The following is a 24,135-nucleotide window of genomic DNA, read 5'->3' on the forward strand; positions in this document are numbered from 1 at the left end:
TCTTGTACTTTTCTTCAGGATTTCACGAGGAGAGGTTGGTAGTTTGTGAGAGGGAGAGGCATCAGCTGCTTTGGGACGGACGAATTGAATTTCAAGTTCATAAGTAAGACTGGAGATAGCTGACTTTGGTGGCCTTGGATCAACAGAGGTGCATATTTTAGCTCCCCATTTTTTGTATATCGTAATGCTGTCTCAAAACGGATCCTTTTATATACATTAAGGTGCAGATGAAGGCAGCAGTTCATGAAACACATGTCATGAGAGAACGTATTACAGAACAATTTCTGGGGGAAAATACAACAATGGTCTTGGCGGCTGCCTTTGAAAAACATGCATTTTACTCCCTTTCTACTGACTCCACTTATGTGAAACCTGCAAACAACTAGTTCATGGATAGTTTCAGATGTGGGTGCCCCCAGATGTGAATGACGGGAGGGGGCTCTCTAGTTCGGTTTGAGTGGGTCGACTGGTGACTCAGCTAATACACTGAACAGATATATCGAAACTGGAGCAGTTTGACCAAGTCTTATTTTTCTGTAAGTAGTTTTCATGGGTAAACAGAAAGAATTGTCTTGAAGACTTCTCCATAGCAAGGACTATGTTGGTATTAATGCCGGTACAGGCTGCATGCATGCGGTCTACGAATCGATGGTGGTCTAACGATGGGCTCTGCTTTATTAACTCCTCAAATATAAGCCATCTAATATCAGGTAGCTTTGGATTCAGGACCTGACCTGTCGCTTCTTTCTAGTATCATATAATATATAGCAGCCACAACTGGTACTACGTCAAGAGTGGTGTGTACATTTACCTTCAAGTTGTCACTCAGATTGTTACTTGGTTGTTTTAGATTGTTATTCTTTGACTTGATTTTAGAAGAAATACACATGATTGGAGGATCGTTTTGGGTGTCTCCAAGTCTTCTCCAAAGGACTTCTCCAAGTCACTCGAATGCTTAGTTTTCTCATAGCTAAAACCAGACCATTATTCAGTGTTTTAAGATATTAAGTCTTTCTATGAAAATCTTTGACATGGGCTAAGAAACCAGCACTTAATTCATCAGTTGCTTATATTATCTCAGTTCAATCCCACAATTATCCAAAAAAATATATACGAGGCGTGTTTTTTAAGCAAGGTCCGTTTGAACATAAATACACAACGAAAGGATATTTCAAAAATAAATGTATTTTCAGAAAGTATATACTTTACTCTTTTTTTTTCTTTTTCTTTTTTATAGTCACCAAGTTTGATCAAACACTTATCATACCTCTCAATCAATTTTAAATACCTTCTTCATAAAACACTCACGTCTTTATGAAGACGATTGTCATCTCTATAACGGTTGCCACTGAGGTGTTATTTAAGGTGGAAGAACAGATGGTAATCGCTTGGCGCAAGATCAGGACTGTAGGGTGGGTAAACTAAAACTTCCCTGCCAAAACTGTCCAACAAATTGCGGGTTTGACCTGCTGTGTGAGGTCTTGCATTGTCATGGAGAAGGACAATTCCCTTTGTCACCGTGCCGTGTCTTTTGTTTCGAATCGCTGTGCATAGATTTCTAGGGATGTGGCTGTATGATTCTGCATTGATAGTGGTTCCTCGTTGTATGAAGTTGACCAACAAAAACACCATGCCTATGTCAAAGCACCGACTTAATGATATTGCGCTGGGTGCAAAATCAAATGCACAGGAGTGTGTGTGTCTCCGTTCCATGCTTCGTTACTTTGATTCGGGCGGGATATGCGAAACCCATGCTTCGTCTTCAGTTGCGATCTAATTCAAGAAGTTGTATCTTCTTCGTGATAACGAGTCAAGAACTTCGTCACATACTCAATTTTTTGTTTTTGTGGTCCTCTGTTAGGAGTTTCAGGACCCAACAGGTGCACAGTTTCTTAAACTGTTGGTGTCCAGAAACAATTTTGTAGAGCACTGATCTCGACACCTCATAGATCTGTTTTTGTAAAGCGCCTGTTTTCTCGAATCGTTGCTTCAACTCAAGCCACCAAATCGTCTGTAATCAAAGAAGGGTGTCTGGAGTGGTCCTCATCATGGACGTTGTGACAGCCATCTTTGAATTGCCGTACCCGCTTTGCTTTCACTCATAACACTATCACCGTATACTTCGCAAATCTGTCGATGAATTTCTGTAGCAGGCAGGTTCCTTGCTGATAAAACCGCATCACTGAGTGAACCTCACACGTGGCGGGCGATTTAATAGTCTTAAAAATTTTTAAAAAATTTTTAAAGCACAGAACAGAATCATGAAGGTTACCTACCCAGCTGAAATTGAGCACTGTTGTTCGCAAGATATGCTGGTACTCTAGGCATGCACTCTGTATGGTATGCGTCTGCAATAACTACAATAAAACGGACCTCAATCAAAAAACACGCCTCGAATTTTTATCACAGGTAAAATCTAGTGATTTGTCGCCTTATTCAAAATCATTCATGTCCACAAGAACCTGTGTTTTTGGGCATGAAGGATCTAACCTTGCGTGATATATTACGGTACTAGAAAAGAATTAACTACTGCCTTTGAATTTCTTAGAAGTAAACTTGGCAACATAGAAATGGAAGACAGTGCGTACAGAAATTGGAAGTGAAGGAGTAGTGCCTGAATTGTAAGAGACGGAGAGCGAATAAAACATTAAACATAAAACATTATATTACGGTACTAGAAAAGAATTAACAATTTCTGCCTTGGAATTTCTTAGAAGTAAACTTGGTAATATAAAAATGGAAGACAATAACAGAAATTGAAAGTAAAGGATTAGTGCGTGAATTGTGAGAGACGGAGGGGAAATAAAACATTATTGAGAATGACGGTTTATAAGAAGCGAAGTGGCAATAAATTGAGCCTTAGTGGCTTATGCCACTTGTCCTTCTAAATTGTAAGGTAAATATAGGCAGAAAACAGAAAGCTTGTCGATCGAGGATTAAATTAGTTTCTTAAGCCATACTGACTTTCAATTCAGAATTAATATGAAATAAAGCTATAAAACAGATTAAAGGCACATACGTAAGAAAATGACTTAAGATAAAAAAAAAGGAAACAATTTATGCTATACAACAAAAGGGAAAAATGATAGGAACTGCTGTTTAATACAATTTCTAAGCAAAACTCAAAATGATGACAATATAGTGTTTCTAAACAAGTTATTCTGTTTCAAGCTGTTCTAAACAACAGCAATAGTTTTTCAGATGTGAGTTTTTTTCTTTGTTATTCATTTATGTTTTTTACTTGCTAGAAAAAACGCTAAACATCATATTTATTAATATCTATACACTTTCAGTATTTTTTTTTCCTGCCTTAACATTTTTATTAACGACCAAACACTGCCACTCTTGATAACTGTTATCAAAAGCAAAAATTGTCTGAATCGGCTTCTCAGAAAATTTATCAGGAAAGACCTTCAGATATTTTTCTTAAAAATAAAAGACAAATAGTAAGTTTTACCCATGCACAAACAGGACCTTTTATTCAGTTTTACTTGGATTCACAACAGAATCCAATCAAGTATTTATCCACATTGAAATACCACGGATATGAAAATAAAGTATTTTTGGTCCTCTGGATCCAATTTAAGTATATTCATACCTTTTGGTTGTTTCAGAATAAGTTTTTAGGGCAGTATCAGGTTTTCATCAGTGTTGTCACGCTGAATTGTGAAAATAAATATGGAAAACTAATTCATTGAAATTTACAAGCTTCTCATCTGTAAAAATTACAAACAAAACAATATATTGGTTCACAAAAAAATATTATGTCTTGAAAGGAAAGTTACATCCTCTTAAGCCGTTGTATGCTTTTAGCTGATTTTCTGCTGATTTTCCGCCCATGTTTCTTTTTTTAATTTTGTACGAGATAATACCAAAATTATAGGTCTTCTTCATTAAAAATCGGACTATATTTACGCTGCCTAAGCGACGTGAAGTGTGAAGGCAAAGGTTTTCGACGTAAAGGTTAATTTTCAAAATTAAATTATAGTCTCGCAATAAGAGGATTTTCTCCCATTCAGCATACATACTGCACCCTTCAACTTCATCCTGAATGCTAACCTAACTGACCCAGAAATTATTTTTCGCTGAATTATATTCCTATTGGTAGAGAGTCAGTTGGGTCATACTACTACTCGAGGCTATTCATAACAGAAATAAGGAAATAGAAGAAAGTCGTAAAAACTGATGGAATTCAGCACAAAGCAGAATCAATGGACAAAAAGCGTTATCATTGCTTAAGAAAGAAGTAGTATATGACCTTTTCTGCATGAAATGACAGGAGAGTTTCTCACTGATAAAATTTTATATAAATTATCATATATCTCAATAAATTACTAAATAAAATATTTCAATAAGTTACTTTTCCTAAGTCAACCCTTAGTAATTGTATGGTGTTTGCGACTCACTTAAGGTATCTCAGCTTAGCTGATGAACAGCCAAAATACGACGAAAATGTGACAAAAAATGAATGATGTCTGACACAAAACACAAGACATGTTTGTTTTCAATTAAAAACTGAAGATGTGACAAATACAGTATGCTGTTAAGTTAGTCACTTTCTAAGTTCAGCATTGCCAATTACTGCCAATTATATTGCCAGCTGCCAATGCCTAAACTATGTTTTACTGGAGTAAAGGCTTCTTAAAAATCTTGCGAAAAAGATATCTTTTTTTTGAAATCTATAGAACTCTCGTTTCAAACATATAAGATTTTCTATTTACACTTTTTATATTTTATAGTTTGGAAAAGTTCGTCACTCTTCTTATAAATCTCTGCTCGCCAGAAGTAGTTGTAATTTATAACTATCTAGGATCTATATGATACCTTTCACATCCTGAATTCAAGGCTAAAATGATTATCCCTAACTGAAAGGCTTAGCGATATATCTCAAAGGTCATTGCAAGGTTAAAGTAACAGGTCCTCAATGAAATGACTACTGATAAAGTTCGAGGTCGTTTCAGGGGTGACTTTTCTTCTCTGAAGTCTTTGCTTGTTAGAAGCAGTCATAATTTGTAACATTGAGTATTTTTATGGTCTTTATTAACTTTCAGAAGTCCCATGTTCTTTTACTAATACATCTTTTCATCCATGTTAGGAAGAGGCAACAGTTAAAGGATTTGTGTGTTACAATGTTTTCAAACCTATGGATTGTAGGAATAGGTTGTTCCTCTAGCCTTCTGAGTAGTGGTCACGCCTTTTCAATTGATTAAAAAAAAAATTAAACTGAAAGTAAGGAGCAACACTAAAACTCTAAACGAACGGAAATTATTCCATATATTAACGGTTGCCCCCTCCTCAATACCTTGCTCTTTACGCTAAAGCTGTTAGCACTTTTAAAAAGCTTCCTTCTTCTTCTTCGTCCGAAAAACAGCACCTGGAATCCATAATAGACTCCTTTTGGCTTCTAGAAGGTTTCTTCGGGAAGATTTGAACTAAATTTAAAGAAGCCATGTGCATGTACATTGTAAGTATCAGTGAGAGTATCTCAAGAATTGATGCGGTTGTTCAGTCGGAACTTTTAGAGAATGCTAAAAGGGGAGTATCATCTGACAATTAATGCAGCGAAAATCAAAACAGCCATCAGGTTAACAAAAAGGCTTTTTTTTGCTATCAACATCAATACAATCAATATGTTCTTTTCTCTTTTTTTCTACAATTGTTAAGGAAGATAATACTCTTTGTTTTCAAATCGCAAAACAATTCATATAAATGAACAAAAGGAAGATAAGAAGCAATGGAATTGGATGGCTTGTCGGAAGTACGAGTACTCGAGCTGCCTGTTCCTAGAAATTTAAGGCCTGTAGGCCGGCTAGTACCTATACGGCTCTTGCTACCTGCTCTTGCTCTCTGCACTCACTTCGCTCTATTCAAACAATATTATCATCCACGAGAAAATCAATTATGCTTTTCTACAAGTATCTTTCGTCTGTTGCATTATAATTGGCTTTTGTATAGCTCGTCGGTATCTTTATTCGTCTTCAGTCTTTCAGTTGTACGTTTGATATTTGCTGCTAGGTAAACTGTGCTGTAGCAGCAAAAATTATGTGTTGTAAAGTCTCAGTCACTTTTAAGTAAAATTTGCAGTGTGCGTCGTCCCTTTTATTCTTTTCATATTCATATTCTTCATATTCTTCCTTTCTTAAACTTTTCATACTTTCTTTCATTTCTTAAACTTTCTTTCATACTTTTCATATTCTTCCTTTCTTAAAATCAGAGATTATTCTGAAATAAAGAACATTAGTTTATCGAAATGGGAAGATGAAAATAGGCGGTCATAAATCGTTTTTGAAGTATTCTATGTCAGGTTGTGTCATGTAGAGTAGGGTTGTGTCGCGTTCCCATTTTAATCAAAAGGACTCTGCGTTTCAGTTGTCGTTCTTAAGATTTGGGACAAACAGTAAACTTTAGCATAAAGAGCAAGGTATTGAGGAGGGGGCAATCCTTCATATACGAAATAATTTATGTTTGTTTTGAGTTTTAATGTTTCTCCTTACCTTCAGTTAAACAAGTAGTTTGTTTTTACTTAATTTCTGGTCGTTTTTCAAATAATACAGGCAAATCTGGCTCAGCTTCCATAAAATATACTCCCTCTTACACCTCACGGTAGCCTCCCCCATGAAAATTTCATCCAAAGTAAAGTAGACCCCCATGTCAAGTTCCTTCCAGACAGCTCCATCCTTGCTGAAAATCCCCCTCCCGTAAAATATCTTGCGGATAATTCAGCCTGAAAAATTATCCTTTGCATACTTTCATTTGATAAATATTTTAATCTCTAATCGGTTACTGGATCACTCCGGAAATGTCCCTTTCCTTAGAAATTTTTTCGGAAATCAAAAAACGCGGAAAATAGCCCCGGATAATTCCCCCAGAACATCTCCACATGCAAAATTGAGTTGACAAAGATAATGTAAGACAATTGACAAGAATTTCATAGAGAAATTACGGGGTTCTCCTCCCCCCTGCAGTTTCCCTCCCAAAGGAAGATTCTCCCAATAAAAATCCAACCCAAGAACAAAATCCCCCCCCGAAAAATATCTGTATATTTCCCAATAACAAATAATATACGTAAACAATGGGCAAATTTCTTGCTTTACAGGCCTCTCCCCACCCCTAAAGACATATTGTTTGATTTCTCAATTATATTGAACAAAATGGCTATCTCAAAATTTTGATCAGATAACTTTGGGAAATAAATGGGCGTGGGAGGGGGCCAGTTGTCCTTCAATCTTTTTTGTCACTTAAAAAGGGACTGTAACTTTTATTTTGTGTTCGGATGTGCCCTTCCAGATCTCCTAGGACTATTATTTCAATACGATCACCCTTGTAAAAAAAAACAACAACAACAAATAAACACGTATCCATAATCTGTCTTTTTGCGAAAATAGCAAAATTCCATATTTTGTATATAGGAGCTTGAAACTTCTGCTGTAGGGTTCTCGGGTACTCTGAATCTGATGGTGTTATTTTCACCAAGATTCCGTGAAATTTATCGGGTGTTTCCCCCTTATTTAAGAAATCAGGCAAATTTCCTCAGGCTCTTAAATTCTGATAGGTAACACTAAATCTGACGAATCTTGTATGTTTGCAATGAACATAATAAGCTGTTTCTTATGGCGTATTTTTTGTATATCAAAATTCCGTTTTTTTAGAGTTTCGGTTACTATTGAGGCGAGTAGCTCTTTGCTTACAATTCGTTACCATGGACTGTTTAATAGTTAGGTATCCTATTTCAAAATGCTCATTACCTTTTGTAAACTGATCTCACTTTTTTCGATCATCTCAATTGGTAACTTTGTCTGGGCTTCGCTAATTCGATCTACTTTTTTTTTGAAAACCCGTTTAACAAACAGTTCAAAACTCATCAAGCAGTAAAATAAAATATATTGGTAGTGCCTAGGTCAAACTTGGTACTATGATTGGAAACAGTAATCCATTAAAGATAAACGCTTAAAAATACAACAAAGATCTAGAAAAATTACTGGTTCAGTGCCAAAGTTTGTTGTTTACTATTTTTGGCGTAATACACGGTATCATAAATGCTAATATACAGCTCAAGTCTTATCCCATTTTTTTTTTATTTCTTTCATTTTCTTAACCTATTCTAGATGTCAAAATCTGCAGTTTTTACTTGTATCTACGCTATTTCAAATGTGTATATTACTGTATTTTATTTTTCTATTGAATAAATGAACTATGAAGTTTTAAAAGGATATATTCTTTTTGTTTTTTCTTTTTTTAGCCATGCTTTGTATCAGCATGATGCTGGCTGTAGAGTGATTGCTCGACTAACAAAAGAAGTTGGCTCCCTTCGTGAGGCTGTGGCTACACTCAAACCACATGCTCAAGTTCCAGCTGTCCCTCAACCTACCGTCGTAATTTTTTTTATATTTTTACACCATTTTTATTTCTTTATGAATCTATTCCTTCGTTTGTCTCATATTTTTATCTCCTTTCTCTTGTGCCATTTTATTGAGGCTACTCATTAAGTGTTGTATACTGATGTTCTCTGTTTTTATCATTTGTATTTCAGGAGTTTTGGGTTTCTCTCATTCAAGTACTCATTTTATTGTAGTAGGTTACACAGTCATGTAGCTTTTTCATCCTTTTTTTAAGTTACCCTTTATTCCTTTTGTTTTATCGTTTCTCCTAATTTACTTTGCTCCTACTCGCCTTTTTGTTTATCTTGTTCCATATTTTAATGTTCATAGAAGTACGGAAACAATTTTATTTTATAGGGAATTATAAGATTTCTTCATGAGACATTACAAAAAACATAAAGAAAAAGAATTAAAGGCCCAAACATCCAGATATCTGCATGCCTCACTTCTTCGGTACTCACATTAAGATGTGTTTATTATTTTTCAACGGTTTGGTTTTCCCCCACTTTTCTGGTTTGTTTTATGTGGCTGTAGTCTTCTGTAAAAAGAAAAAGAAGAAGTCTCTTCAATCCGTCTTGTTTTTGACGTCTCTTTTGGTTGATTGTTATATGGTTGGTTATATAATATAATATCACAAATAAACAAAAACAAATCTGTATGTTAGGGGATGAGGGTAAGAGCTGGTACGCACAGGTGGAGGAGAGTATGCTCTTCTGAAATCTCAATATGTTTTGTCACTTTCTTATATTTTCTGTGTAATTTTTCTATTGTTTTCATCAATCCCCCCTCCCTCTTATGGATTGCTGTGTTTATTTCTGATCGTCGAATTTTGTTTAAAGATGAAAGGTTGGAACCCAAAAACTGGTTGCGTTTTGATCCATGATCTTTTAATTCTTTCTGTTAGTGTGCAGGTATAGTGTGATAACTTTGAACGAAAAGTTATGGTGAATCCATAATCAATAGATGGTCCTTCTGTTAGTTATAACTGCCACTGGCAACACCGTTGGATAATTTGCGCCACTCTAGGGAGTCAGGTTTCTAAGTAGTTCCAAAGGGAATTGTTCAAAGGCTTGCCCAATTCTTTTTTTTTAATTTTGCCTATAAATTCGTTTCAATTCATTTCTCTCACATTTGTTTTGTCTCTAAGCCCAGTTTCCCAAACTTATGGCGGAAAGAAACCCTGAGATTACAACACTAAGGGGTGATTTATCCCTGGGATTTGGAATTATTCAGCAAGTAGAATACCATATTTGTTTATCAGAAATATGGTGGGGGATATCTGTCTCCAGGTTTGATTTTTGCTTGGTTATACGTACCTTAACCCCTCCTTGCGACAAAGGCGTAGGATTTTGCTGGTGGTCCAGCAGAATGTCTCCCTGCATTTCCTGCCGTAAAGCCTTGCGGTAGGTATAGATGAAGCATTCTGTTCTGTTGTTTAAGTTTACTTTGTATATACCTTTCTATTTATCTACCTATATATCTATTATTGGAATCAAGTAATATAGGTGGAAAAATAGCGAGAAAAATAGTTAGGGAGGGGTTCGTACAAGAAGACTTTAAGCGATAAATCATTTAGGAAGAGTAGCTACCTTCCGTGAAGTTACGAAGTTGGTAGACTCCAGGATGAGAATTTGAGATAAACTTTCAAGGAATGCATGAATACTATTCAGGGAGTCTAAGATCTGATGAACAATTTAGAAGATGGATGAAACACTTTTCGGAAAACAGTTTGTGAAGTCACAGATGGTTTCTAGAAAATTAAAAACGCAGCTAGGAAAATTAGTGAAAATGCAGAAGTTTCGTAGAGACGAAGAGTGGTGTGTCCGAAAAAGTATTTAAGTGATAGATAATATGAAAATAAAGGGAGTGTAAGGATAGTAAAAAAGCGTTAAAATATGAATTAAAGCTGGTATGAAGTGGAGGTCATGGATAAAACTGCTGAAGATCTGGAAGATGCAGCCAGACGGCATAATAGTAAAATATTTTACTATTAGTTGTATCGGCAGGCTAAAAATATGACAGGGAATAGTCAATCTGAACTTGTCCTTGTCAAAGATAGGGACGGGCCAAAATTAGTGATAATGAAAGTGTTAAAGAGAAATGGGCAGACTATTTAGATGCATTAGATTTTGCTGTTTGAGTTTGATTTTTATGTTAAGTTTACACATGAAAGCTTGCGGTTATGCATCAAATTTGTTGATATGAGTCTTTTTGCGTTTTAACGAGTTGGACAGCAGTTTTGGGAGGGCCCCCCTCCCCTGGATACGGCCTTCAAATCATCGTTTACATTGAAAGAGTATTAATTATAACTGGAAGGAAGTCTTATCTATTAAAAAAATAATGCTCTGGCACATTCCTGTGTATTTTCTAGGATCTTTTCACTCCATAAGTGGCTATATTTAAGAGGTACTTAGTATTTCATGTTTAAGGTTGGAGGTTGATCGAATAGTTTCACTATCCCCTCCAGCTCTCTTCACCCAGAAGATCCCTGGAAAAACATCTGAAATATTTTGCCACACAGAATTTGCTAAATGTACATGATGTTGATGACTTTTAGGAATTTCTTAATTATTACTCTGGCAATATGGTACCACCCTACTGATGGAATCTGTCTGAGAAATTCATATAAAATCCAGGATAATTCTAGTAAAATGTGGGAAGATGTAGAAAAAAAGATCTGATAAAATCTTGAGTGACCATTCTAATCTGTTTTTACCCTTTAGGCTGATGTTGCTGAAGTTGGAGTACCGGCAGTAGCCCCCACCGAGACGGCTGGAATGACTCCAGAAATTATTGCCAAACTTCAAGACAGGGCAACGGTGCTTACTCAAGAACGAAAAAAAAGAGGAAAGACTGTACCGGAAGGTCTAATCTCAGCTGAGACTATTAGAGATTTTAGGACCATTGCATCGCACCCGGTAAAACTATTAATTTTTCTTCATTTCTTCTTTTACTGACTTTTGTTTTTTTTGCAAAATTAAAAGTCACTTAATCTTTATAAATAAGTTATTTTTAATAGCTAGTTGGAACTTAGTTTAACTTTAGGGAAAAGAGCAAGGGGGTTTTCATCTTCAATCCACCTAAAGAAACTGGATGTGACTGAAACGAAAGCACCCCGAAAGATAGAGTGACTCAGCTGGTAGGATTTTACAAGTAATGCCAAGTTGCTGATCTGTATGAGGCAAATTTCGTTTCCCCTACAGGTATAACTGCATACGCTGAAGTGGTAATGCCATTTTCTTTGAATGCCACAAAAAAGCCTGTCGCATCGCCTTTAGTTCCAACTCCCTGCTCGCCAAGTTGAAAGAACCAAGTGGTCTTCCAAGAATGAGATGGTCTGATAGTCCACATCAGTGCCTAAGTCAGACAGGAATAATATTTGAAGATGCACCCGCGACTAATTAAGACTGAGTGTCCTGGAGGAGTATGGCGTCTACTCTCTTGACGCTGGCGCCAAGTCGACAAGAAAATTCAGTAAGTAAATCAACTCATCCAAACATTTTCAACTGTGGATCTCTATGTGACCAGCAGTATATTCACGCTTAAACAGCGAGGTAAATAAAAAAAAAAAACATAATTTCTTTCCAGTTGATTAGACCAACATATTTGCAACCTCCCGACGATGGCTTAGAGGTCAATTTGAAACTTTGTCAATTTAGAAATTTTTGTGGTCAACTGAAAATTTTTAAAGTGAGTTAAAAATATTTTATTCTACATAAACGGTTCTTGCATTTATGCAGTAGTTATTAAATACGTGAGATAAAAAGTCAAAGTTAAGCGGAAAGTGAATTTTATCATGGAAAATTAAGTTTAATTCTCTTCCCTCATATACGGAATGATGTTGTGGGTTACTTATATTTGACCAGTTTTTAAATCAATCTTTTTTTATAAATTTAATTTTTATTGTTTTTGAAATCATGTCCAGGTATGTCCAATATATGTCGTGAGGTAACGCCTACATACATTTTTTACTGCTTGCTATTAAAGTGTAGGCTATAGATCATTAGTTTTAAATTAATGACTTGATTATTACTACGAAAAGGATATTCAAAATACTAATATTATTTTTAAGTTGTAGCACCATGTCATTTATGGTTGTAATCTACCATATATGACGTCATTTAAAAAAGTAAGGGCCTTTTGTGACTAACAAGAAGGAGATGAAAAGCATAAGATTCCCCCAGAAAAGCGTTTTAAACTCATAGTCAAAATTTCAAAACTTGTCAAACTTTAGTTATAGTACAAAAAGCGTAATGACATTTCAGAAAATCAGGTAACAGGATCATCAAATTGGATATCATATCCAGAGAAGCAGCTTTTCAAAAGATACCTCTATTGTATTATGTTGTCAAAAGATACATGTGTTATATCATCCTGTAGGCTATATGCGTTTCTGTAAAATGTGAAGATACAGTTTCTGTAAAAATTACTTTTCAGTTTAACATTATGTTTTAATGCTTATAAAAAGTATGTAACTTCAAAAGTTAGCTTTCAAATGAACCTTAAAACGTCTTTATATGATGTTTCAGCGCCCCACCAGCCACGAAGAAAAGAAAACACATCTTAGACGAAGAGACACACTCGATACAACCTTACGTTATAAAAATGAATATAATGGTAGTGTAAAGAGCGGGAGGCTCAGGAGGGGGCAGCCACTAAGCTGCGTCTATTGGTAAGCGCTTTTATGAGTGCTGCTGGCTGAAAATGTTTCATTATTCATCAGAAAAGGGAAGGAGTGACTTCACAATTTTTCTTAACGGTTTGTTTAGCTCGTCAGCATTATCTTTATCACCGTGACGAAGGCCAAGCTTTAAATTATTACCGTGATTGTCAACACGAGGCGCAGGCCCACCGGTGGGGTATGGTAATGTTTTGGTGGGTCATGGGCAGGATGTGCACCTTTTGGCTGGCCATACTTTACAACCGTAATTTAAAAAAAAAGACATTTTTCATGGATATGATGTCACATCTAAACGTATTTAAATAACAAAAAAGATACATTATAGTTTTGCAATGACGTTATACATTGTATGAAAGGTTTTGTGTTCAGACAGTAGTTCTAATTAGTATAAAATGTGCCTAGAGCACGACCCAAGAGAAGATACCAACCTAACGGCCAGTTAGCCTTCTTTAGGTTTATACACGTAACATTTTGAATTACAAAAATTAAATATCTTAAGGGCGGCATCAAGATTTTAGAGATGTCTTGGTGGGGCATGCCCCAAAATTGCTACCCTTACCAGGCAATCCGTGTGTTCCGTGCAGATGTTTTGTTTCGGGGAAGGCTTTTGACTTTTTAATTATAATATGATGTGACAAAAAGATACATTATAGTTTTGCACTAGTTCTAATTAGTATAAAATGTGCCTAGAGGACGACCCAAGAGAAGATAGCAACCTAACGGCCAGATACCAAGTTCAAAAGTTAGCTTTCAAATGAACCTTAAAACGTCTTTATATGATGTTTCAGCGCCCCACCAGCCACGAAGAAAAGAAAACACATCTTAGACGAAGAGACACACTCGATACCACCTTACGTTATAAAAATGAATATAATGGTAGTGTAAAGAGCGGGAGGCTCAGGAGGGGTTTTTTTTTTTTTTTTTTTGTTAGTTTTTATGTAGTTTTTTTAGCAGTTTTAATAGTATTATCTGTTGTTTTTTTCCATTTTTCGTAACCCAATTTTACTGAATTCCTTGCCACTTTCCCGTAATGGTTAGACCTCTTGTCTAAATGTTTAGCCCTTAAGTGTTTGTAGTTCTGTTTGATTTTAAAAGATCAATTTTATCAAAGTTTCTTTCTTTTTCAGAGTCTACACAGTGCTAGTATTCCGGGTATTTTGGCAATAGATTTGCATGCTGCTGATACATCCAAAGTTGTAACTGGTGGCGCTGACAAGAATGCCACCGTTTTTAACAAAGATACTGAGCAAGTTGTGGCAATTCTAAAGGGACACTCCAAGAAGGTCAACCATGTCATCTATCATCCAAGTGAGGTAAAAATTTGCTTTAATAACCTTATTTCTATGTAGAATTAAGTGGTTCATCTGGAAACAACCGTTAAGATTATGAAAAGGTATGAAAAGGCCAATTAAGTGAGGGTTCATATCATGATTGCAGCCTTACATGCATCCTAGTAAAGAACAAGCTCTAGCCCTAATTAACCAAAAATTGAAAACCGTGTTTTGAGAAAAAAAAATATAAAAGAGGAAGAATGGCCGTTTGAAGCTGATTCAGAAATGTGAAAAGTCATTTCAGCTGATGCTATAGGTAAAAGTTTTTTTTTTGTGAAAACAAATATAAGGGAATTTCAAAAAGTAGCCTGAAACCCATTGACAATGGTGCCGGATCAAAATTGAAACTGTACTATTAAAAACACCATAGCTAAAAAGCACACACATGAGAATTCAGTCCCTGTCTTGTGCAACAAGGAATAGAAAATGTCTCTTTTAACAAGAGATGCTATAACATGGTTATCTGTTCAAAAATTTCTTCTTTTTTTTGGTTATTATGTCATATTTGAGTGACTCTAATGCCTGACTCCCTGTGTAAATGTGATTGTACAGTTATTCCTGATTCCCGTGTGTAAGTCTATTATCAAGCTTCAGATGCACCTTTAAATACGTTTATGTGTAATATATATAAAAACTTTTTCGTGTAAATAATAATACTATTATGTGTAAAAAATAAAAAACTATTATGTGTAATAATATAAAAACTAAAACTACAGTTCTGATATTGCTTGTGGTAGGAAAAGTAAACAGGAAATGTTTGTTAAATAATGCACATCTAAAATTAGTATGCTTCAAAACTCCCGAGCAAACTCCTATTACTGATGAAACTTTGTAGAATAAGTTTTGCCTACGATCCTTATGTTAGTGTCAAAATTTTATACTTGGTAACTATTGATCCCTTTTCATGAAATCGATAAGAAAAATCGCTAAGAAGAAAATTTTAAGAATAGAACTTTTGGAGATTTAAGCTAGCGTTCTCAACAGCTAACTTAAGTATAAGGGTAGTCGAAAAGATAGAGAGAAAGAAATGGGTATATTTGTCAGGTATTGCACGAATACGGTAGGTGAAAAATAAACATACCTTTATCCCACTCCCACCCGTGATCTACCTTTAGGCTATGGGTAAACTTTGTCGTTTTAATTTGTGTTATTGTTTTTGTACATATTTCTCATTATTACATGCTTCATCAGGTCAATTTAAGACAAAAAAAATTGTTGTCGTAGAAAGTGCGTTGAATGGCGAATCTATTGGGTTGTTTATCTTTCAGCTAGCGGATAAATCGAGCTCTGGATAAACTTACTGGAATAACAAACTACATTAATGGAAGAGCTGTAAATATTTTCTAGATCCACCCTGGAAGTAGGCTGAAAAGGGATGAAGGACTGCACAAATTTTTATTTTTCTAGTTTCAGTCGTTTTTAACATCTGGTTGTTAAAGGATGCAAGACTCTTAAACTTCCATCTTAATAAATAGATGTTGGTGAGTGCCCACATGCCAGAACTGACAAAAGTTTTTTTGCTGGGAGGAGGAGCAGTTTTTTTGGACCGTAAAATTTCAACTTTTTATCAGACGTTAAAAATATGGCCTTTTCTGCACATCCTTGGTCTTCTAACTGGAAGGGGGGGGGGGGGGTGCTGGTTTGATCCCGTAGGTACGTCCATGTTAATGTCTGATGCAAACTTTTTTAGTATTTTGTATGCAAAGTGTAGATTTATTCAAATGTCAACTCATATCTCTAAGATTTTTTCGTTGAATACCTTAATTTATATTATCTTTTCTTTCAAGGATATCGTTGTGACCTCAAGTCCAGATACAACTGTCCGTGTTTGGAATGTAAGTAATTCACAATGCTCTCAAATCATTCGTGCTCATGCAGACGCTGTTACAGGACTGTCTCTCCACGCCACAGGAGACTATGTGCTTTCAACTGGAACTGATGAACATTGGGCCTTCTCTGACATCCGAACTGGGCGTGTTTTGTCAAAAGTGAGTAACACTTGTTCTAAACATAATATGGATATTTTTATGCCGAAAGTATTATTCACTTATCGTGAAACGAAAGAGGATGGTTTAAAGATGTGAGTCACTGAAATAAAATATGAGAATGTTTGATAATCTAAAAATTAGAGACTTTTTCTGCTTTAAGCCACATAAAATAAACACATGTTGAAATTAAATATGTTCATAGATTTATCAGAGAAAACACTTTATTGCTGTCTATTGTAAAGCTAAAATAGGCTTCAATGTATTATTTATTATTTTTTCCCGGAGTGACTTCATATGGAAGAGGTGGTCATAGAAACTTCGGAGACCGGCTATCGGTAGAATTTGATAATTCTATTGCCCTATTTAAGAGTCAAAAGTGGTTCAAGGTCAGCCAGCCCTCTTCCAACATCCTTTTTAGCTGCTTCAAAGATATCTGGTCAAAATTTTGAGATACCCATTTTTTTCAGAAAAGGAGTACCTAATAAAGTAGTCCATATAATAATGGCCCTCTGGAGTCTATTTCCTGTTCGCTATATGCTTCTCTGCTTCTTGGTAAGGGTGGATACTCCTGATCAAGTAGTGGGATGTATCTATTTTGCGTCCGTACCACTGGTACATCGGATGATATACTGGGTAAGCACATGTTATTAGGGCTATTAGAAGGTTGAATTGGTAGAAACATTTACCCATACTGCTTAACTACAGTCACTGTTGTTAATCCTTGCATATTTTGGTAGCCATTGGGGATTTTGACTGAAGCCCCTGATTGCTTCATTATTGTCCACTTTCCTCTTCTTGCAAAATATATTCTTTAAGTCTCTCCAAATTAACAATATTTTTATCTCCTTCCACACTACAACTCTAGTCCACCCCTTTAAACTCTTTGGCGATTGAATGGGATAAGTTTAAAGTGTCTAAAATTCACATTCAAGAATTTGCTTTAATCTTTTCTTCAGTCATTCCAACTTGTTTTTTCTTTTATTTATTTAATTTATGAACGTTTTTGGATTAATGCAGGTTTTGATTTTGGCCCACGACACATGAATAATGAAAACGAAATTTGCATATTAATTTTACTTTTTTTTTGGCTAAATGGCTTTCTCAAAGTCTTGATAGGGCGATTTTGAGAAAAAAGGAGCGAGGAAGGGCCTAGTTGCCCTCCAATTTTTTTAGTTACTTAAAAAGGCCACTAGAACTTTTAATTTTATTTACGAGCGTTTTCATTTGTAATAATTATACGTAATTTACTAGTTAACTTATGTAACGAACTTCTATATTCGTATATTTTTATCGTACTTGGTATTACCCAAGTGACATATAGCAATCGCAAATTCTGTCGGTCGGTCTGTCTGTCTCGGTTTTGCTACTTTAGGCACTTCCAGATAAGCTAGGATGATGAAATTTGGCACGCGTATCAGGAACCAGACCAGATTAGATTACAAATAGTCTTTTCCCCGATTCGACCATTCTGTGGGGGGAGTGGGGGACGGTTAATCCGGAAAAATTAGAAAAAATTAGGTATTTTTAACTTATGAACGGGTGATTGGACCTTAATGAAATTTGATATTTAAAGGATATCGTGTCTCAGAACTGTTATTTTAAATCCCCACCGAATCCGGTGACATTGGGGGGAGTTGAAGGGGAAACCTAAGATCTTGGAAAACGCTTGGAGTGGAGAGATCGGGATGAAACTTGGTGGGGAAAATAATCACAAGTCCTATATACGTGATTGACATAACCGGAACAGATCCGCTCACTTTGGGAGAGTTTGGGGGGAGGGTTAATTCTGAAAAATTAGAAAAAATGAGGTATTTTTAACTTACGATGTAGTTATCGGATCTTAATGAAATTTCATATTTAGTAGGACCTCGTAACTCAGATCTCTTATTTTAAATTCCGGCCGGATCCAGTGTCATTGGGGAGGAGTTGGGGCGGGGTGAACGGGAAATCTTGGAAAAGGCTTAGAGTGGAAAGACCAGGATGAAACTTGGTGGGAAGAATAAGCACAATTCCAAGATATGTGGTTGATATAACCGGACTGGATCCGCTCTCTTTGGGGGAGCTGAGGGGGGGTGTTAGGAAAAACTAGAAAAAATGAGGTATTTGTAACTTACGAACGGGTGATCAGATCTTAATGAAACTTGATATTTAGAAGGATCTTGTGCTTCAGAGATCTTCCTAACCAGATCCGGTGACATTGGGGGGAGTTGGAGGGGGAAACTGGAAGTCTTGGAAAGCGTGAAAATTGAGGTATCTTTAACTTAAGAACGGATGACCAGATTTTAATGAAATTTAATATTTAGAAGGAACTCATGTCTCAGAGTTTTTATTTTAAATCCTGACCAAATCTGGTGACATTGGTGGGAGTTGGAGGGGGAAACCGGAAATCTTGGAACACGCTTAGAATGGAGAGATTGGGATGAAACTTGATGGGTAAAGCAAATGTCGCAGATACGTGATTGACGTAATCGGACTGGATCCGCTCTCTTTGGTGGAGTCAGGGGGATCCGGTGCTTTGGCAAGTTTGGTGCTTCTGGACGTGCTAGGACGATTAAAATTGGAGGTGTGTCAGGGATCTGCACAAATTGACTTGATAAAGTCGTTTTCCGCGATTCGACCATCTGGGGGGCTGAAGGGAGAGGAAAAATTAGAAAAAATGAGGTATTTTTAACTTACGACTGGGTGGTCGGATAGTAATGAATTTTGATGTTTAAAAGGACCTCGTGACTAAGAGCTCTTATTTTAAATCCCGACCGGCATTAAGCCTCTGATTTCAATTTTAAATCAATCTATTGATTCGTAGAATTTTGCTAGAGCTCATGCCATATGACCTCTTGGCTCTTCCGGCCTTGTCACGAGTGCCATGTGAGCTTTTAGCTCTTGTTTTATTTAAAGGCCGACCCGGTTATTGAGCCGGGTTACCCCCTAATATGCGTAATAATTTCTGTTCGTTTTAAGTTTTAAAGCTGCTCCTTACTTTCTGCTAAAAAAAAGCTTTTTTTTATTTAATTTCTCATTGTTTCTTAAATAATTCTGGAAAATCCAGCGCCCCCTTCATCGAAATTCTCTTCCCATGCCGCGAGGCATTTAGGGTTTTTATGGAAGGGATGGTTCTTTAACTTTAGAAGAGACTCATTTGGTTGAAAATCGGAACTTCTATTTCCTTTTTAAGTGTCGAAAGTCATGGAGGGTATTTAGCCCCCTCCCCTCCTCACTGACAACCTCTCTTTTCACTAAAAATCTGATTGAAATTATGAGAGCGATTTTGTTCAAAATAGTCCAAAGAATATATAATATTGCCTCTAGGATTGAAACAACCCCCCAGAGCCCTGGGGATAGGGTTGTAAGTTATACCATGAGGGCATATAAAGTTTTTATGGAATGGGCGGTCGTATAAACTTTGGATGGGGCTTATTTGATTGAAAATTGGAAGTTATAGTGCCCTTATTAAGAGTCAAAGTGATTTGAGAGCAACCACCCCTCCCCCCTCCATGCTCTTCATTTCCCTTAACACCTCCAATCAAAATTTGGAGATTACAATTTTATCCATCGTAGTTGAAGGGTCTGGAAATTGTGTCTGTGAGGAAGACCCTCCCTACAGCTTTCAGGGCAAGGGTTGTAAGTTATGCCCGGGAGCATATGAGGCTCTTATAGAAAGGGTGGTCGGACATGCTTAAGAGGGGACTCTGGATTGGAAATCAGAAGTTCTAGTGGCCTTTTTTAGAGTCAAAGTTATCAGAGCGCCGCTACCCTCCCACCCCACACATACAAGCACGACTTGTTTTCCCAAGATACATCGAATAGATATTTTGAGACGATCCTTTTGTTCAAAATAGTCCACAGATCATATAACAAGGTGTTTGAGATTGATACAAACCACTAGAACCTAAGAGCCAGGGTCGTAAGTTATGCCTCTGGGGCATTTGAGGCTCTTATAGAAAGGGTGGTTGTATAAACTTTAGAGGTGGCTCATTTTGTTGAAATTGGAAGCTCTAGTTCCCTCTTAAGGGTCAATAGTGATGGAGATAACTAGCCCCCCCCCCCACCAAACCACTTTTCTTTTCACCAAATGTACATGATTGAGATTGTGCGATGACAGTTTTGTTTAAAATAGTCCAAAGAATATACAACAATGCCTCCAAGACTGGAACATCCCCAGAGCCCTAGGGCAAGTGCTTTAAGTTATGCCCTGGGGGGCATATAAGGTTCTTATAGGATGGGTGGCATTAAATGGGTGGTATTAAATTCAGATGGATCTCATTTGATTGTAAAATGGAAGTTATATTGTTCTTTTTTAAGAGTTAAAGTGATTTGAGAGACCCCCCCCCCCACACACACCCATCATTTTCTATAACGAACATCCAAATAAAGTTTGAGACATCAATTTTTTCAGTATTGTTGAAAAGCTGAGAAATTATGTGTTTGGGGGTGTCACCCCGTCCCTCCCCTCCAGTCGTCGGGGCAAGGGCTGCAAGCTATGCAATTTGTTTATTGTTTACATATAGTGTATATTATTGAGAAGAGGTATGCATGTTTGACTTCTACTTTCCCAGAATACGAAGGGCATTAAGATAAGTCTTTTAGGGAATGATGAGGGGAGTTTTGAACTACATCATAACATTTTATGTGTATATGGACTATTAAAAGGGTGCCCCTCAGGAGTGACTGAGTATAGAATTTTCAGGAGATGATAAGGAAGATGATCATTTGACCAAAAAGGCAACGTTTGCACCCTACTACCGCTACAACTACTGCTGCTTCAACTGCTACCAAAAGTACTATTATTACTACCACTACTATGATTAAAACTAATACTTCTGTAGTGAGTACTACTAAGGCTGAGGATATTGAAAACAATATCTGAGAAGACGTTGAGGCGAAATTTGAACTAAGTCAAAACATACTGTGTGTATACGGATTGTTGATACGGGCGTATCAGCAATATTTTTGGAACGGCTTATCTTACCAAGAAGAAACTTCAGGGGCATCATGAGTGGGATATTCAGTGGACCAAAAGGCAAAATGTAACTGTTACTACTGTTATTGATACTGCTGCTACTACTGTTACTACTAATAATTATACACTCTGTCACTACCGTTTCTAGTACTACCAGTACTACTACGATAGTAGTACAATGAAGGCTACACGTATGAAGGTGAAAATTTGACAGAAGAATTGATATGGGTATTTAGTTGAATCTTTAGGAGAATACTTAAAGGGGAAGATCAATTGGTAAATAGTAATATATGTTCGTCACTGCTAACACTAATACCTCTGCTACTTTTCCTTATGCTACTACTTATACTAAACTACGCCAACTACTATTTCAGTTGCAACAACTTGTAAATTTTAGAGTATTAAGGTGTAAAGGGCGTCAAAAGGGTTTCAAAAGCGCATATCAACAATATTTTTGGAACAGCTTAACGTGTCAAGGTAAAACTTCCGGGGCATTATGAAAGCAATGTTCAACTGACCAAAAGGCAATATGCACATGCTACTACCGCTAATAATACTGCTGCTACTACTGCTAATACAACATTAATATTGTAGCTACTTTTACTACCACCGAAACTACTGTGATAATAGTACTTTTAAGGCTAAGTCTATGAATGTAAAATTTGAGAGAATATTGATGGCAAATTCAAACTAACAAAAGAGACTATGTGCATTTAGATTGTGAAAATGGTGTATCTTAAGAATTGGTTTGTTTATTAAGTTGTAACTCTCAGAGAATACTTAAAGGGGATGATCAATTGACCAAAAGGCAATATTTGCACTACTACTAATACTACTGCTACTGCAACATTTACTAGTTCTGCTACTACTATTACTTTTGCTCCTATTACTACTTCTATCGCAACTACTTGCAAGGTTAAGGGCATTAAGATGAAAATTTCAAAAAGTATACGACTATACAGGTTAAATAAGAGCAAATCGACAATATCATTGCAATGGCTTATTGTATTAAGCTGGGTAGTTTACTACTACTACGACTACTATTACAACTATGCCTAACGGTATGAAGGTGAAATTCTCAGAGAATATTTCTGAAAATTTCGGTTGTACGGATGAGAACCTGCCATCCGTATGCAGGTTTTCAAAAGGGAATATCAAGAATATCTTAGGAACAGGCGGATGCTGAATTAAATCAAATAAAATTATGAACATGTAGATTGTCATTGAGTGAGAAAGCAATATCACCGTAACGGCTTACATTATTAATTTAGACCTTTCAGGGTAAGTTGTGACAGAACACTATGTGTATACTTTTGATACTACTTCTACGGTTACTATGACTACTGACACTTGAGGGCATTAACTTGAAACGTTTAGGTGGAGTTTCAATTAAAAGAAAAACTATCAAACAGTTCGTGGTAACGAACTGTAGAAAGGAGCGACCCGGCTCAATAGTAACCGAAACTCTAAAAAACGGAATTTTTATAACAATAGCTACATCAAAAGAATCTCATTTTAATGCTGATTTTAAATATATAAGTTTCATTAAGTTTAAACTTACCCATCAATAGTTACGAGCCTGAGAAAATTTGCCTTATTTTAGAAAATAGGGGAACACCCCTTAAAAGTCATAGAATCTTAACGAAAATCACACCATCAAATTCAGCATATCAGAGAATCCTACTGTAGAAGTTTCAAGCTCCTATCTACAAAAATGTGGAATTTTGCATTTTTTTGCCACAAGACAGATTAAGGGTGCGTTTTTTTTTTTTCAGGGGTAATCGTATCGACCCAGTTGTCCTAGAATGTCGTGAGAGGGCTCATTCTAACGGAAATTGAAAGTTATAGGGAAAAATTTCCATGAAGGGGACGCAGGATTTTTTAGCATTTTTTTAAAGAACAATGAAAAATAGAATATGAAAAAGTTTCTTCAATTGAAAGTAAGGAGCAGCGTTAAAACTTAAAATGAACAGAAATTATTGTGCATATGAGGAGCTCACCTCCTCCTAATACCTCGCTCTTTACGCTAAAGTAATTTTATTAATTTCAACTATTTTTTCTATGGCCTTTGTGATTCAGCGGTCATTCTTAAGGAATTGGGACAAAATTTAAGCTTTAGTGTAAAGAGCGAGGTATTGACGAGGGGATGAACCCCCTCATATGCGTAATAAAAACATACAAATATAGAACTTCGTTACGTAAGTTAATTCGTAAGTTATGTATATTTTTACTAATAAAAACGTTCGTAAAGAATTATAAGTTCCAGTTGCCTTTTTAAATAACCAAAAAATTTGAGGGTAACTAGGCCTACTCCCCGCTCCTTTTTTTCCCAAAATCGTCCGATTAAAACTATGAGGAAGCCATTTAGCCAAAAAAATAAATTAATATGCCTTCCCAAGGCCAGAACATAATTTGCGCTTAACTCAAAAAAAATTTAAATGTTTTTACTTCTATAAATTTAATAAATTAAATATTATCAACATTTTGATGAATAAATATCAGTAAATGTATATTAAACTGATAATGCATATTCATTTGTATTTTTTTCAATGAAGTGCAAATTGTGTTCTGGTCTTGGGGTATGGATCCTGCCAGTGTTTGATTTACAATTACGCTTTCAGTAAGGTTGGCTGTGTTACCGTCTTGGGGGTACTATGTTAAGTTATGGGCCATTTTGTGACAAAATACTTTGTTGGTTGTCACTAGATTGTTAAGCCCTCTAAAAGTAGCAGTCCATAACCGTTTTTATATTCCTTTCCAAACCCAAATTACCTTCCTAATACAAATGCCATATTCATAC

At 36.1% G+C, this 24,135-nt stretch overlaps 1 protein-coding gene across 1 annotated transcript in view; it reads left to right on the forward strand.

Annotated features, from left to right (window-relative positions):
• The window catches only part of LOC136034616 (pre-mRNA-processing factor 19-like), a gene marked incomplete at its 5' end in the record, with an annotated part of 49,202 nt that overhangs the window by 11,937 nt on the left and 13,130 nt on the right, over positions 1 to 24,135 (forward strand). Inside the window, 4 exon segments of the mRNA XM_065715900.1 lie at positions 8,240 to 8,372; positions 11,102 to 11,296; positions 14,187 to 14,372; positions 16,178 to 16,378. Coding sequence (XP_065571972.1) covers positions 8,240 to 8,372; positions 11,102 to 11,296; positions 14,187 to 14,372; positions 16,178 to 16,378 — 715 coding nt within the window.

The sequence above is a fragment of the Artemia franciscana genome, chromosome 13 (assembly GCF_032884065.1).
Source record: "Artemia franciscana chromosome 13, ASM3288406v1, whole genome shotgun sequence".
NCBI classification, from domain to species: Eukaryota; Metazoa; Arthropoda; class Branchiopoda; order Anostraca; family Artemiidae; genus Artemia; species Artemia franciscana.